The 16,318-nt window shown below is 48.7% G+C and overlaps 1 protein-coding gene across 1 annotated transcript in view; it reads left to right on the top strand.

Moving 5' to 3' along the window:
• Positions 1-16,318, top strand: part of PKD1L2 (polycystin 1 like 2) — a 106,439-nt gene that overhangs the window by 32,165 nt on the left and 57,956 nt on the right. The window contains exons 8-15 of the mRNA XM_043897996.1: positions 1,625-1,702; positions 4,629-4,678; positions 6,347-6,464; positions 8,150-8,357; positions 10,407-10,527; positions 11,233-11,374; positions 12,494-12,670; positions 15,370-15,515. Of these exons, the coding sequence (XP_043753931.1) occupies positions 1,625-1,702; positions 4,629-4,678; positions 6,347-6,464; positions 8,150-8,357; positions 10,407-10,527; positions 11,233-11,374; positions 12,494-12,670; positions 15,370-15,515 (1,040 nt within the window). The remainder of the gene's footprint in view (positions 1-1,624; positions 1,703-4,628; positions 4,679-6,346; positions 6,465-8,149; positions 8,358-10,406; positions 10,528-11,232; positions 11,375-12,493; positions 12,671-15,369; positions 15,516-16,318) is intronic.

The raw sequence follows: 16,318 nt of genomic DNA, 5'->3' as shown, positions 1-16,318 counted from the left end.
GGTACAGGTGTGGGCCACCATGCCCTCAGCAACGGAGTTGGTTTAAAAAAAAGAGAGAGAGAGAGAGAGATGGCAGAAGGAATGATAGAGTCAAGAAGAGAAAAACTGCAATTTTGCCAGGTACTGAAGGATACAGATTGGAACAGCAAGAATCTGGAAATAAAATGGAATGACAATGGAAAATACAATACAGAGGCTATAGTTCAAATGCAAATTAATTTTTTGTCCCCTTTAAAGTTACTCAGTAGGGGGTGAGAGATTAAAATCTCAGTACACCCTCTGACTTTCGGACTCACTCTCAGATGATAAGCAGTCTTCTCCTCCCACGAGAACAGACTGGATGCCTCCAGGAGGAAGGGGACGAGGGAAGGGAAAGGACACCGGGTAGGAACAGAAGGCCGTCACGTGATGGCGCCAGCCCTGCTCTTGGGGCCCTGCAGGTGTTTGCAGCTACCTCTCTTGGGAGCTTCCACAGGCTCCTGGGGTGGGGGTAATGCCTCTCCTTCGGGGCCACATCGCCTCAGCTGGTGCTTCTCCCGTCACCAAGAGGGTACCTCTCTCTGATCTCCTCATTCTCTCTACCATCTCCAGTGCCCCCTCTTCCGAGGGCAAACACCTGGTCCATAGCAAATTCTCACCCAGTCCTTGGCTGCTACCGGCCGACTGTAGTCATTTCCCAAATACAGAAATGCCACCTTTCCTGTCTTCCCTTCCCCCTCCCTCCACCTGTCATAGATCATTCCTTCAAGGCCACGAGTAAGAAATTGCCCATGGGAGTCTCAGTTGGTGCTAGTGGTAAATAATCTGCCTGCTAATGCAGGAGACATTAAGAAACACAGGTTCAATCCCTGGGTTAGGAAGATCCCCTGGGGGAGGAATTGGCAACCCACTCCAGTATTCCTGTCTGGAAAATTCCATGGGCAGAGGAGCCTGGTGGGCTACAGTCCACGGGGTCACAGAGTCAGACATGACTGAGTGGCCGAGCACAGCACATGTGAGTCCTCAGCCCCAAAGAATACATACCCAGCTGTCCAAGGGCCCTCTCTGGAGACCTTCTCTCCAGGCTTGAGAAGAGAAGAAGGCAGCACCCAGCCCCCCTTCCCCATGAGGGGCAAGATGGAGATACACATGTAGCAGCAGCTCTGTCCAAATCCTCTGACAAATCTTTCTCCCCGCTCTCCACTCTCTTGACCCTTTAAAGCCATGTCAAGGCCCCCTTCTGCTGGAATCTCCTCTCTCATCTGGCAAATGAGGACTACTCATCCTTTGAACTTCAGCTCTGGCCGGTGCCACACCCCATAAACATTTCTTTCTCCCCCAAGATGGAAGCAACCCCCCTAACCTGTGCCCACACTGCTTCCCATGCCAATTCCTACCCTGGAAAGCCCCACATGCCTACTAGAAAATAAGGTCCTGAGGACAAGGACCACATTTCATTCATTCCTGTGTCCTCAGAGCCTTGCTCTGTGCCTGGCACACAACAGGGACTCATTAAATGCTTCAATGATGAAAGAGTCAGATGCTGCGCTCAGAGGACTGGAGAAGCACAGGCTGGGAGAACTGTCTCACAGTAAGTTGAACCTCTGATTACAATGCCCATAATTCTCCACTTTTTGTATTGCAGGCACCTTTCTGGTCACTGTACTGGTGAGGGACACCTTCTCAAACCTGAGTTTGGAAATTGGAAGCATCACTGTCACAGGTAAGAATTTTCTGAAAAGGGGTATAAAATTTGTGACTAGGGGCATCCACACTGGCTCCAGATCTAGAAAGGAGCCCCTCAAAAACAGAGCTTTGAATACTTACTTTGTTCTACGGATATTAAGAATTCTCTGGTTACTCTAAACAGGCAATAATGTAACCAGTATAACATCCAACCATTGATACAGAATTCTAAAACATCTGAACTTGTATTACTTACAATCTTTTTGACTTCAAGTAATAGAAAGCCCCACCTAAGTGGCTTTAAGTTCAAGTCACATTATCTCATGTAATTGGTTAGGAGGTAAGTAGTTCCAGGGATGGTTCAATGGCTCAATATCACCAGCAAGGACCCAGGCTCCATCTGTCATTCTGCTCTGCCATCCTCAGAGCATTTATTTGATCCTTAGGCTTGTGCCTCATGTAATCAAGGTGGCTGCTGCAGTTCCAGACATCACATGTCAACCCAGGATTATCCAGCAGCAGCAGAAACCCATTTATCTGTATTCATCTCTTTTTTAAAAATAATTTTATTTACTTATTTATGGTTGTGCTGGGTCTTTGTTGTTGTGTAGGCTTTTCTCTAGTTTCAATGAGCAACTCTCTACTCTCTAGTTGTGATGCATGGGCTTCTCATTGCGGTGGGTGGCATCACTTGTTGTGGAGCATGGGCTCTAGGATACACGGGCTTCAGTAGTGGCAGCTCCCAGGCTCCAGAGCATGGGCTCAATAATTGCTGTGGTGCTCAGGCTTAGTTGATTTGTGGCATGTGGGATTTTCCTGGACCAGGGATCGAACCTATGTGTCTTGCATCGGTAGGCAGATTCATTACTACTGAGCCACCAGGGAAGCCCCCCTCTCTTTTTAATGGGGGGGGGGAGCTTTTCCACTAGTCCTTAGCAACCTTCCCTTTAAATACCATTGGCCAAGGTAGGGTCATATGCCCAAATGCAAGGGATGCTGGGAAGCCAGAATTTTTAGGCCCTCTGGGAGAAGATGGATTCTGTCAGCCAAGAGGAAGGCTGTTGGTTGGCAGCCAACAGTAGATGTCACTGTCTGAAAGTTTGCCTTGAACATGTTTGCCAAAACTTTTGAGTAGCAAGAGGCAGAAAATTCAAACTGGCTCAAGTCAAGAGGAAATTTTACCAACTCTCAGAAAAGTCCAGGGTTTAGGCACAGCAGGATCCAGTCACTCAATGTCTTCAGAAATCTGCCTCTTTCCATCTCTTGATTCTATGTTGGCTGCAGTCTGATTCCCTCTTCCTAAGTAGTAGCAAGATGGCCCCAGGCTTCAGTCCTTAACCCCGAGGAGAAAAAGCATCTCTTTGTTGACATTCCACCATAAGTCCTGACGCTGTCTCTCACTTGTCCCAGCTTGGTTCATGGTCCCTCCTAGACCTTCTGCAGAGGCCGGGGGGAATGGCACTCAGGGCAGACCGGGGTCACATGTCTGCCCCAGAACCTAATGTAGGATCAGGTCCACCCACAGGACTGCGGGTGAGAGTGCGGAGGGATCTCCCCCAGGGAAAACACATCACCTGTAAGTGCTGCTATCAAAAGACGGTGGCAAGGACACCTGGATGGGAGGAAAAACATGAGATGTCCATTCAGCTGTCCACAGACCCCTAGGAGTTTTCACACACGCCATTTCAGGCCCAGAGAGGTTAACTGACTTTGAAGAAGTCACTCAGTTAATTCACGGCAGGACCAGGGTAGCAACTACCTCTCCGAATTTTTTTATTCAGGGACCATCTTCCTTCTTAAGGTTAAGCAAGTTCTCTGGGTCTAGCATTTTAGCTTTGCTTTGTATAATTTTACAGACCTTCAAACTTATCATTGTGAGAATAAGAATTTACTGAGAGGGAATTTTTTTAAAGATCAGTAATACCTTGATATTAAAATATCCAAGCCACCAGGGCCTAGTGAATCACATGGAATGACCAACCCTAAGCGCTCAGCTTAATCACTGTACTTTACTTAGGCAGTGATCACACTCACGTTTCAGTTACCTTCAGAGCACGTCACCTGAGAATGCCTGCTCCATTTTTAAAAACTTGCCACACTAATATTGTCTATGGACGAACAGATGACCAAGCAGTAATATATACAGCACGGCACTCAGTGCTCCTGGAGCTCTGAAAATAAGGGCTGCCTTCAGCCTTCTTCACAGATGTGTGTGCTCGGCCGCTCATTTGTGGCCGGCTCTTTGCAGCCCCTATGGGCTATAGTCCACAGGCTCTCCTGTCCATGGCTTTCCAGGCAAGAACACTGAAGCAGGTTGCCATTTCCTACTCGAGGGAGTCCTCTCAACCCAGGGATCAAACCTGCGTCTCTGTATCTCCTGCATTGGCAGGTGGATTCTTTACCACTGGTGCCACCTGGGAAGCCCACGCTTTATGGATGAAGCATCTGATACTCAGTAACTAACCTGCCCAGGTTCACACAGCCAGTTAGAGGCCAATGAATGGATCAAGAAACACACCATGGTGCGCTGAGTCCAACTCCTACCAGGCTGCCAGAGCGGGTTGTACCCATCTCTCCCCACTCTGCGTTCTATGAGGTCAACTTGGCATCTTGAGATCTGCCTTTATGGGATCATTTGCACCACAGAAATCCACAAGCACTACAAATCAGGGCTCCCACCCTCACCCTTCAAGTGCTAGGTAAACACTAATAGAAAACAGTTGCATGTCTGACCTAAATCTTAAGTGCACTGGCAGCTGTCTACCTCTTTCTTACCTGCAAAAGTAGTATCTCTGGGCCAGTGGCAAACATGACGGTTTTGCTTCTGACCTGTTTCCTATGATCTGAATGTTTGCTATGTGTCCCTAAACTATTTCCAGAGACAGGCAGATGCTCTGACTCTGCCCTTTGGTGACCTCATAAACACCACCAATGTTTGACATCCATCCCCACTGTGTTCACAGCTCCTTCCAGTCTCCAAGAACCACCCGGAACAAAGGTCCAGAGAAAGAATGTGAGTATTTTTAAAATACACTTAACTTTACAAGAAAAAAGGTGTCTAAGTACTCTGTTTTAGTCTGGGGTTTGGGCCTTTTGGTGCTAACAGCCAGACCACTAGCAATCAATAAGGCTTCTTCTGTTTAAAAAGAAGCCTAGAAGAACTGAAATCAAATGAAGCATATTCTAACCACAACAGCACTATGTAATAAATCAATAATAAGTTATCTAGGATATGTAGATAACTATCGGACATTTTGGAAATTAAACAGCACACTTCTTTAAAAAAAGATCAATGGATCAAAGAAAAAAATCAGACGGATATTTTAAAATATTTCTAAGTGATAATACAGCCTATCCAAATATTTGGGATGCAGCTCAGGCAATGCTCAGAGGGAAATTCATGGCTTTTAACGCTTATTTTAGAAAAAAGACCTAGGTACTTTAGTGTTTATAGCAAGACTAAGTATTTGATACCTTGCTGTTGACTTTTTTCTTGCATTCATTTCTTCAACAACAAGATTTACTGTGCCTCTACAATGCTCAATGTTCAGATATTAGGGGTTGGGGATACACTGGTGAATAAACATGTGTTTATTCACAGTCCCTGCCTTCATGAACCTTACTGGGTGAGATTAACTAACAAATTAGCAAAGAATTAATAATTGTGATGTGTCTAACTAGAATCAATAGGGTGCGATGACAGCAACTAACAGACAGTATAAGTGTACTATTAAATGTGACCAGACAAGACCTCTTAAGAAGTGACATTTAAGTGGGGACCTGAAGGTAGGATAGTCAGCCACCCTGTTAGGCAGAACAAGAGCTGTCTGGGTGCATAGATGAGAAGGCTCTGAGGCTGTCAGGGGAGGAGGAGGATGGAGATTACTGAGATGGGCAGAAGCCAAATAACATGGGTGCAAGGGTGTTTGGGTTTTATTCTTGGGCCATGGAGACCCCTGGGGGTTGAGCTCTGTTGCAGCCTCCTGTTATTCCCAGGCCAAGCCCTCTGGGCCCGAGCTTTCATCAGGTCCAACCAGAATTGATCCTGGAGCACACTGCACTCCTGACAACCCCTTTCCTGGAATCCATGTTCCCTCTGTCACTGCCCAGCTCACCCTCCCTCCTCCTTCCAGAGTGCTCCAGGGTCCTGTCCTCTGGGAAGCTTACCCCAACACCAGCTGTCTGCTGCGTAGAGCTAACAGCTCTGCAGCCTCTCTGCTCCAGGCACAAGAGCACACGCATCACTGTTATTCTCATTTGATGTGCAGCAACCCCAGGAGTCAGACACTATCAGAACCTCCAGGGGAGCAGATGCTCTCAGCCTACTGCCTCCCTCATCTACATTCTCATGGTCCCCTGAGCGCCCTCTACTGCAGCAGTTAGCACTCTGCGTTTTAATCCTTGGTCTTCTCGTCCATCAGTCAGAGGAGACAAAAGGGCAGGGGCTGGGTCTCTCTCTGTTCCTGTATCTCTAGGCATCAAGCACGGGGCCTGGCCCATAGCCGCTGCCGCTAACACAGCTGAATGTATGATGAACCCTTAGCCATCAGTCCACACCAGGCTAGTGACTTACCTGGTGATCCATCCCACTCCACACCTTACACTGTGGCCATCTCTTGCACAGACTGCTCTGGGGAGGAACTGTGGAGGGTGTCTCACTGGCCAGCTGCTTCTTCTGCAGAGAGACAAAGGGAACATGGAGCTGTACGTGGAACCTGGTCGGTACTTGGATCCTTTCACCACAGTGACCCTGGGCTGGCCAGATGGGGATAAGGACTTACGCTTCCAGTGGGCATGTGGTAGGTAGTCTTAGAGTTCTCAACCATCTTATCTCATCATGAAGCGATGGACAGCAGTCAGCTTTTGCTGTTCTTAACCTTCACACCAGGATTATTCATGCTTAGCATTTTGTGTGCCTTGTATGTGCCAGAGATGGTGAAGTCCATGGAAATGGGAGGTGTGGAGAGCAGTGGCCTTAAAGGCAGGCAACCAGAAGAGGCACTATCTATAGAGAATTTAGGAACAATAATTAGATCCTAAAAGTCAGTCTGCTTTTTTATTATTGCCACAAATAATGTCAGTGGTAAAACACTCCTCTCCTCTTGGACTCCATCCCTCTTTTAACCTCCACGCTTTTGGTATGCCACAGTTTAGAAAGAGGAAATGATGAGGCCTTTTCTGACACAACTTTTTTGTCAACCACTAGCACCTATTTTTAAGAAGTGGTTGTTCTCCTTTTTATAGGGATAGCTAGCTAGGTGTATGTGCTCAGTTGTGTCTGACTCTTTGTGACCCCGTGGACGGTAGTTCACCAGGCTCCTCTGTCCATGGAATTTCCCAGGTAAGAATACTGGAGTGGACTGCCATTTCCTGCTCCAGGGGCATCTTTCCAACCTGGGGGTCAAACCTGCACCTCCTGCATTAGTGGCAGATTCTTAGATAAATCCTACCTATGGACACACTCCTTTAGAAATAAAATGAGTGCCATTCATACTGTACATATAGCTTTTGTTAACCATTTTTTTCATTGAACAATATATCCCATATATTTTTAAGTCAATATATTCTTCTGCACCTTGATTTTCATAACTGCATAATAGACTGTCAAGTTGCTATATGGGCATTTACTCACCAGTGCCCTCTTTTTGGACACTGAGTTTATTTTGAATTATTTGCCCTTAAAAACAACGCTATAATGAACATCCTTACAAGGTTCAATTTTTATTTGCATCTGTGATTACTTTCATCAACAAGTTCCCAGAAATGGAATAACTGGGTCAAAAGTCATGTAATATTTGAAATCTCTTGATATGAACTGGCAAGTCTCACAACACCCTTCAGCATGTTAGTTCTTATTATCTGAATTAATACAGGATACAACAAATACAGACTTTAGGTGACTGAGCTGATGACCTGACCCCCAGGCATGTCCTGTGAATGACTACACACTGAGGGTAGTTGGGGTAGTGGATAAACATTGATCAACAGAGTTGAAAGGCAAAGACTGACTGAGCTGATATAAAGCAGATGATCTGCAGTCTCCCAGATGGAGATTCGTCCTCCCAGGTCCCCAGTGTACCCCCAGAGACAGAAGCTGTGGACAATCCCGTATATCAAGAACAAGAAGATGCCTCGAATGTTCTCCAGGCGGGGCTGTTTATCCTCTCAGCGCCTCTACAGCTATAGGCTGTCCTGCTCACCAATGCAAGTCACTGATGCAGAACAAGCCAGCAAACCCTGCAGGTTTGCTTAGAGTTTGGGTGAAGCAAGGGTCATTTTCCCAGAAGCTTTCCCATCCTTCTGTAGCACCATTCCTGCAACCTGAAAGTGAACTGGAAAAAAAAAAAATCAAAATCTCTATTTGGAGCCAATTTTCCTAACAAGGACCCATTTCTTCTAGAAACCCCAAACCAGAAGGTACCCGAATGTGTCAAGTTCAAGGTTCCTGGGTGGATTACTGTGTTGACCCACTTCTCTCTCTCAGGGCGCTGCTGGGCCCAGTGGAGCGACTGTGTTGAGAGGCAGCTGCTCCGCACAGACCAGAGGGAGCTGGTGGTTCCGCCGTCCTGCCTGCCGCCCTCGGACTCTGCTGTTACCCTGCGCCTGACAGTCTGGAGAGGCCTGCAGCTGGAGAACCTGGGGGAGCAGTGCCTCTATGTGTCCGCCCCCCTGGAACTCAGGCCACGAGTCAGGTGGGGGCGTGAGAGCAAACTCCTGTGGGGCTGTCGTCCAGCAGGGTGTTCTGACAGTCAACTCTGGCTACACTGACTAAGGGGCAGGGTGTACAGTGGTGGGGAAAACCAGGCCCTGTCTCCGTTCTCTCGGGGGTCACTCAGTGGTCAGTGATGAATCACACAAATGAATGGAAGGAGACAGTGCACTTCCATGACAGCTTCCCTGACCCCAAGGCTGCCTCAGCAGAGATGTGAAGACAGAAGAGGAATGAACTTGGCCAGGAAAGGGGGTCTTGAGAGAGAATAGAACAGCAAAGGGAGGGAGCATAGAACAATCTGGAAGTGAAAGAGGCTGGTGTGGCTGGAACACAGAGGAAGGGCAGGCAGGGGCTAGTTCGGCAGGGCCTTGAGGGTTGTGTTAAACGCATGACTTTGACCTTTATCCTAAGAGTTCTGGAAAGCCACCAAGATGTTTAAGCAGGCTGGGAACATGATCATGTTTTGCTTCCAAACACTGGTAGCTGGGTAGAGAAGCAGCTGGAGCGGGTGAGAGAGGACTCAGGGATATTGCTTAAGCTCATGCAGGAATCAAGAGCAGAGTTCAAGGTAGCATGACTGCCAGCTGGGTCCCTGAAGGAAGAAGATGGCTCACTCGAACTGGGGACTGATGGGAGCTGGGTAAGGGTTGATTTACAGATGTGGGCAGGGATAAGAGGACCAACCAGGGATGACCATGCAGGCTGCAAGAGGAAGAAGCCATTGTCCCTCTTAGGACTTCAGGGGTAAGAGGCGGGGATGGCATTCCTGTGAAACCCCTGGGGAGTTGCAGCTATGGGAGAGGTGACCCTGGGAACTGGGGCCTCAGCCAGAGGAACATGGCCTCTGCCAACTGCAGGCCATTTGGTGAGGAGCAGGGAGAGTGGTGAATAACTGTCCCAGTGCTCCCAATCGGCTGGGCCCAAATAGAAGACAGAGGATGTGGGAACCTGGTGATGCAGTCTATGGACCTCAGTCCTGGGTACACAGAGCCACAGAGTTGATGGTGAGCAGGCTGCAGGGGCAAACGGAGAATGTCCAGCCCACTAGTTCTAGGGTAGACGAGAGGTCAGAAGTAGGGAGATTCTTCAGCTACTATGAAGCTCACATGGAAAGGACTGGGCATGGGCTGGACACAGCAGGAGTCAAACTGACCTCTCATTGACTTAAGAGAGGGAATATAACACAGAGCAGGCCTAAGACTCAGGTCAGGATGTATGGGCCCATGTTCCATCCCCCAGTCAGGACGAATCACATAAACCCTCTGAGCTCGGCTTGCTCATCTGTGATATGGGAGCGCTGATAGGGTTATGGTCAGCACTCGATAAGCTAATAAAAGTGGGACATGGCAGGTGTGCTGCAAAATCATAGCATTCATTGGAGCCGAAGCTCTAATACATTGGTCACCTGATGTGAAGAGCCGACTCACTGGAAAAGACCCTGATACTGGGAAAAATTGAAGGCAAAAGGAGACGAGGGGGCAGAGGATGAGATGGTTGGATGGCATTACCGACTCAATGGACATGAATCTGAGCAAACTCCAGGAGATACTGAAGGACAGGGGAGCCTGGTATGCTGCAGTCCATGGGGTGACAAAGAGTCAGACATGACTTAGCAACTGAACAACAATAATTGATCATTATTAGAACTATAAAGAATCATGGAGATTGATAGCTCTCATCCCCTCACTTTGCAAGTAAGGAAACTGAGGCTCAGACAGGTTAAGTGACTTGCGCGAGGTAGCCTTTCATAAGTGGCAGGGACAAGATTGGAGCCTGTCAGCCTCCTGCATTTTTCACACTGCTATCCTGTGCAGTGAATGGAGTGGGGATTCATGCAGGCACAAACTGCTCCATCTCCATGACCAAGGGTAAGCCCCGGTTTGGGTTGGGGCAGGGGCTGCTTTTATTCCACTTCCACTTGAGAAAAGGCCATTTCCTACCTTCTCAAATAACTTGAGAAGAACTGGACCAGGCAAGGTGGCCCCTCAGACTGAGGAGCTCCCTGGCTCCGTTCTCTCCTCCCTTTCAGCTGTGAGGAGAACTGCGGGCCAGTGGACGTCAGCAGGGATGTTACGCTGAAGGTCACCATGGGGGACAAGTCAGCAGCAGCCATGTTCAGCTGGTATTTGGATGACACCCCACTGGAGAAGGTGAGGATACCGGCAGCCTCGCAAAAACAGAAATGTCTTCCCACTTTGACTGACCAGACAATGTGTCACGGGCCCAGGACTGAGCTGGGAGTGGGTCAGTCCACTCAGCCAGCGGAGTAGGAGTCGGGGGCTGGGGGTATGGGCTTGCAGAGAGAGAGGATGCAGGGGAGCAAAACCAACAGGAAACATCGCAGCAGACGCCATGGGAGACCCAGCCGTCCCTCTTACCAGGCAGATCCAGGCCTCCCCCAGTGCTATGGGGAGGCTGCTGGCCCGTAACCATGGGGGTCTAACAGCCAGCCCCCCAGCCTTTGAGTGCCACAATTTCCGTGGTGCAGCTTATGCTCCAGAGCCCCCCATGACACCAGGCTGAATGAAGCAGGATGCCTCCTGAAACCACTTCTTTGCCTCATTTCATTTTCTCCCCACCTCAGCTGCCCTCCTGGTTTTCCCTGGGATCCCTCCCTTGAAAATGCCCTGCACACAAACCCTCGTCTCAGGCTCTGCTTCCAGGGAACCTGACCAAGGACAGACACCCCAACACGCTGGGGATGGGCATTTGGGCTGACCTCGGGGAAACAGCCGGTGCTGCTGTCCATCCATCGGAGACAAATCCGAAAGGCCTCCCCAGTTCAGAAGCCACTGTCCAGGGGGCTCCTGTGGCCTGGCTGCAGCCTTAGGGTCCTGGGCTGTGCTCTCTTTCAGGCTGAGCCCCTCCCTGAGGCCTGCAGCCTCCGAGGATTCTGGCCACGTTCTTCAATCCTCCTTCAGAGCAACACCTCCACCCTGCTGCTCAACAGCTCCTTCCTGAGGATCCACGGCCCGGCCGCCTGGATCAGAGTCACAGGTGGGAAGGCTCCTCCAGTCTCTTGTCACAGACCCCACCTCCTGCAGAGAGTGAAAGGAGAGGAAGCCAGGGGTGCTGAAACAGGGCCAGCAGCGCGGGGTGGGACCATACACAGGCTCTGGCGTGAATCCCACCTCTGCCACCTTCTAACTGGGAGGCCTTAGGCCACAGATTTACGCCTGTTTCCTCACATGCAAGCGGGGCAACAGAAATGTCTGCCTCCCAACTGCATGGTAAATGTTGAGCGACACAACACGGGTGGTAAAAGCAGACCGTCCCGGGGTGTGCAGTCTATGCATCCTGCCAGGTGATTCAGCACGTCTCACTTTAAACCAGCACTGGACAGAAGAATGCAGATTCTCAGAAAGATAAATAATGGGGTGATTATTCCTTTTCAGTTGAATTTCTTTGATTCAGTATTTTTCAAAGTGGCTCATAAGCCACTTGCCCAGGATAACCTGGTACTATTTTAAAATTACACATTCCTGGGTTCACCCCAAACCTTCTGAATTAAGTCTGGGCCAGGGAATTCATTTTAATTGATTAAAATTCTGTATGCACAACTTTTCCAGGCATGCACTGTTTTTGAAAACTAGGTGATTATAACAGGTGGTGCGGGGTGTTGGTGCAGGTTAGCTGGGGTTCTTCATGGTGCTGTGGGAGCCCATGGTTAGGGGTAGGATCTTCCTTTTTCTAGGTCCTGATTGTGGCCCTTCAAGCTCGGTCTCTTGAGAAAGTCTTGTTTTCCAATATTCTCCCTCCTCACTAAAGCCCTGTGAGGAATCTATTGTTATTAGCTCCATTTTATAGATGAGGAACTGAGTCTCAAAAAGGTCAAAGCCAGGGTCACATGCAGAGTAAATGGCAGGACTAGGATTCTGTCTCTGTCCAATTTTGCTGAGTGAGACCCTAGAATGCCCTGCCTGAGGTGTGAGGGGTAGGGGTAGAGTAGTTAAGATATGCAGATTTCTGAGCCTTACCCCCAAATCTCCAGAGAGAGGCTCTGGAGCAAGGCCTGGGAATCTGCATGTTAAACAAGTTCCCAGGAGATCACGAGCCATGGTGGAGTTTGTGTGACACCCACAGCCCCTAAGCACACCTTTTGTCTTCACTCCTCAGCAGTGACCGGGTGTGCCTACGGGGAGGACACCTATGTGGTCAGCTCCCTGCCTCCCCTGGAGGTGCCCACCTGCACCGTTGCCCCAGAGGAGGGGACCATCCTGACGAGCTTCGCCATCTTCTGCAACGCCTCCGCTGCCCTGGGCCCCCTGGAGTACTGCTTCTGCCTGGAGTCAGGTACCGGCTCAGGCCTGCATCACCCCTCACTCCTGGGCTCATTCCTCTCCGAGAGCAGGCACCTGTCTCTCTCTGAGAGCTGCAAAAAATGTGTTCCGTGGGTGAGAGAGGTTTGCAGGATGACCCTTAACCCCCATGCCAGGCCCACTGACCCAGCCACACACCACAGCGACATGAGAAGCAGGTCCCATCAGTACCTCCTCGCAACTATAGAGGCCAAAATGACCTCTGTCCTGGCATGAGGGACACGGGAAGGGTGAAAAGGAGGAGGGTGTGCAGAAGTATGACCACCAGGACACCATTCCTTAGTACACACCGGGAGGAGCCCTGACCCCTGGAGTTCTTTGGGACTAACACGGCCCAGTTTACAGAATCATCAGTGATGTTAGGACCCATTTTGGAGAGGCAACAGGGAGAGGGTGATGTCACAGAGCATGCCGAGAGGAGAATCGCTTGCAAAGGTCTACAGGAGGAGATGGAGCATGCTGACGCCGCCCCACCGTGATGCCCTGGCCAGTGTCCTGTCACTGTAGCCCCCACGCAGGACTGCCACAGGGCATCTCCAGGGCAGACAGGCAAGCCACCCAAGTTGCCTCTGCTTGCCTGGAATGGCGGTGGCTGGTCCTTGGCAGGTTTATCTGAGTCCTTGTGTCTTCCCAACGAACTTCAGCATTTTATGACCCTCACAAGAGCTCTTGAAAATGTTCTAGTCAGATTGGGACCATCCTCCAAACTGAGGCTCCAGGAATGTTGCTGGGGGGCTTCCCAGTATCTAGCATTAAACACCACAATGATGTAAACTGGACACCTTGACGAGGTGAAGGTAGAGGGGAGCTATCATCAGATCAAGCGGTGTCCTTCAAATAGAGGTGGAATGCATGTCTGTGACTTGGTCTGACCCTGCAGGAAAACAATTCAAGGAAGGTAAGTAGATTTCATTTCAAATCTGTGTCTCCCTAATGAATTCACCAGGCCAGCTGCTCCAGTTCTGATTGGTTATTCTGTTATAGTTCCTCCTTCCGCCTCACACAGGTGAGCAGGGGGAGGGAAGCGTGACCAATATAAAAATGATTTGGCAATTGCAATTCAATAACTTTGTGATTGTTTGCATGCTACAATGAAGAGATTCCAATGATAGGCAGGTTCCCTTTAAGGATACAAAGGAAATTCACTCATTCATTCATTTTTACAACAAATATATTGAATTTCGGGCTCTGGTCTAGGTCCTATATATACAGTAATGAACAAAATAGAGAAAGTCTCTGACCTCACTGTACTTATAATCAGTGGTGGAGACAGTTGGTAAACAAAGACACAGCATGGGAGGCACTGTTTTAGATAGAGCAGCCTGGGAAGACCTTTATACAGGAAGTAATATTTGAGGGAGTTTGGATAGGCTTTGAATCAGTTGTTAAGATCATCTTCCTTTCCTTCTGCTCCTCTTTCTCCTTAATTTTGTAATTTGGTTTACCACTTTGAATTTTTCTAAACAATCTATAGAGGGGGATTGTTTTTCTGAAAATCTTCATGGATTCTAGTAAGGCTATTCCAAAGTCACAGCAGCAGGTGATTTCCTAGGGAGGACAGTCAGTCAGTTCAGCCGCTCAGTAGTGTCCGAGTCTTTGCAACCCCATGGACTGCAGCACGCTAGGCTTCCCTGTCCATCACCAACTCCCAGAGCTTGCTCAAACTCATATCCATCGAGTCAGCGACACTATCCAACCATCTCATCCTCTGTCGTCCCCTTCTCTTCCTGCCTTCAATCTTTCCCAGCATCAGGGTCTTTTCAAATGAGTCAGTTCTTCGCATCAGGTGGCCAAAGTACTGGAGACTCAGCTTCAACATCAGTCCTTCCAATGAATATTCAGAACTGATTTCCTTTAGGACGGACTGGTTGGATCTCCTTGCTGTCCAAGGGACTCTCAAGAGTCTTTTCCAACATCACAGTTCAAAAGCATCAATTCTTTGGCGCTCAGCTTTCTTTATAGTCCAACTCTAACATCCACACATGACTACAGAAAATATCATAGCCTTGACTAGACAGACCTTTGTCGGCAAAGTAATGTCTCTGCTTTTTAATATGCTGTCTAGTTTTGTCTTAGCTTTTCTTCCAAGGAGTAAGTGTCTTTTAACTTCATGGCTGCGGTCACCATCTGCAGTGATTTCGGAGCCCAAGAAAATAACATCTTTCACTGTTTCCATTGTTTCCCATCTATTTGCCATGAAGTGATGGGACTGAATGCCATGATCTTCATTTTTTGAATGTTGAGTTTTAAGCCATCTTTTTCACTCTCCTCTTTCACCTTCATCAAGAGGCTCTTTAGTTCCTCTTCACTTTCTGCCATAAGGGTGGTGTCATCTGCATGTCTGAGGTTATTGCTATTTCTCCCTGCAATCTTGATTCCAGCTTGTGCTTCATCCAGACTGGCATTTCGCATGATGTACTCTGTATATAAGTTAAATAAGCAGGGTGACAATATACAGCTATTCCAAAGTCATAGAAGCAGGTGATTTCTTAGGGAGGACAGTGGATCAGCATAAACTCTGTCTTCTCCTGGGAAGTATGGAGTCCAGAGTCCCTGCCGTGACCTCACGAGCTGTGGCTTTTGTGTCCTTGTCATCAGGCTCTACCTTGGTGGACTTACAGTCACCCTGAGACCTGGGAATGCCCCCTTAATTATTCAATGTCCATTTGCCAGGTTCCTGTCTACACTGTGGCCCTGAACCTGCCCTCCCATCAGTTTACCTGCCACTTGGAAAAGAAAACAATGACTTCATGCTGACAGTGGTCATTTCTGTCTCCAATCACGTGGGGGGGAGACAGCAGACCCAGGCAGTGGTTAAGGTGAGTGGTAGCCACTGTTCCTCTACTGAGACAAGTTCTTTTTTGTTTTTTTTTAAATTAATTAGTTTATCTATTTGCTTGGCTGTGTTGGGTCTTACTTGTGGCATGTGGGATCTTGGTTGCATCATGTAGAATCTTTCATTGTGGTGCATGGACTCTCTAGTTGTGGTGCACAGGCTTATTTGCCCCATGGCATGCAGGATCTTAGTTCCCCAACCAGGGACTGAACCCATGTCTTCTGCATTGCAGGACAGATTCTTAACCAGTGGACCACCAGGAAAGTCCCTGAGATAACTTCTTGACTTGTCTGAACTTCATCAAGAGGGTGGTGGGGTTGAAATGAGCCAAGGGCATGACTGTATGAGGGTTTATTCATTCATTCCTTCAACATATATTTACAGAGCACCTACCACATGCCTGGTCCTGGGGATACAGCCATGGGCAAAACAGACCTGTTCTCTCCCTTTGTAGATCTTATGACTAGTGGCCAGTACAAGGGAAGGATCCAGGGGATGTGGGGTGGGGTACCTGAGGGAGGTGGGGGCAGAAGAACCTAGAGATGAATTAGACCAGTGCCTTCAGAGTTCAGAGGAAGGAGGACCAAGATCAGCCACTACGTCTATAAGGAAGAGGTTGGATAAAATTTCAAGTCAGTTTCAAAGGTGAGGAGCCAGGTGGATGGAAAGACCTGAGGGCACAATGAGGAGAACAACGAGAGGTGAAGTCATGGCCTGCCCGAGATTTGCTTCAGGTGGCCATCAGCACAAGTGGGTCCACTGCCCTCAAGCCCTGGGGGGAGTGCT

This window comes from Cervus elaphus, chromosome 4 (assembly GCF_910594005.1).
Source record: "Cervus elaphus chromosome 4, mCerEla1.1, whole genome shotgun sequence".
Lineage (NCBI taxonomy): Eukaryota > Metazoa > Chordata > Mammalia > Artiodactyla > Cervidae > Cervus > Cervus elaphus.
The sequence above is the reverse complement of the archived record's forward strand: the minus strand, read 5'-3'. Positions and strand labels throughout refer to the sequence as shown.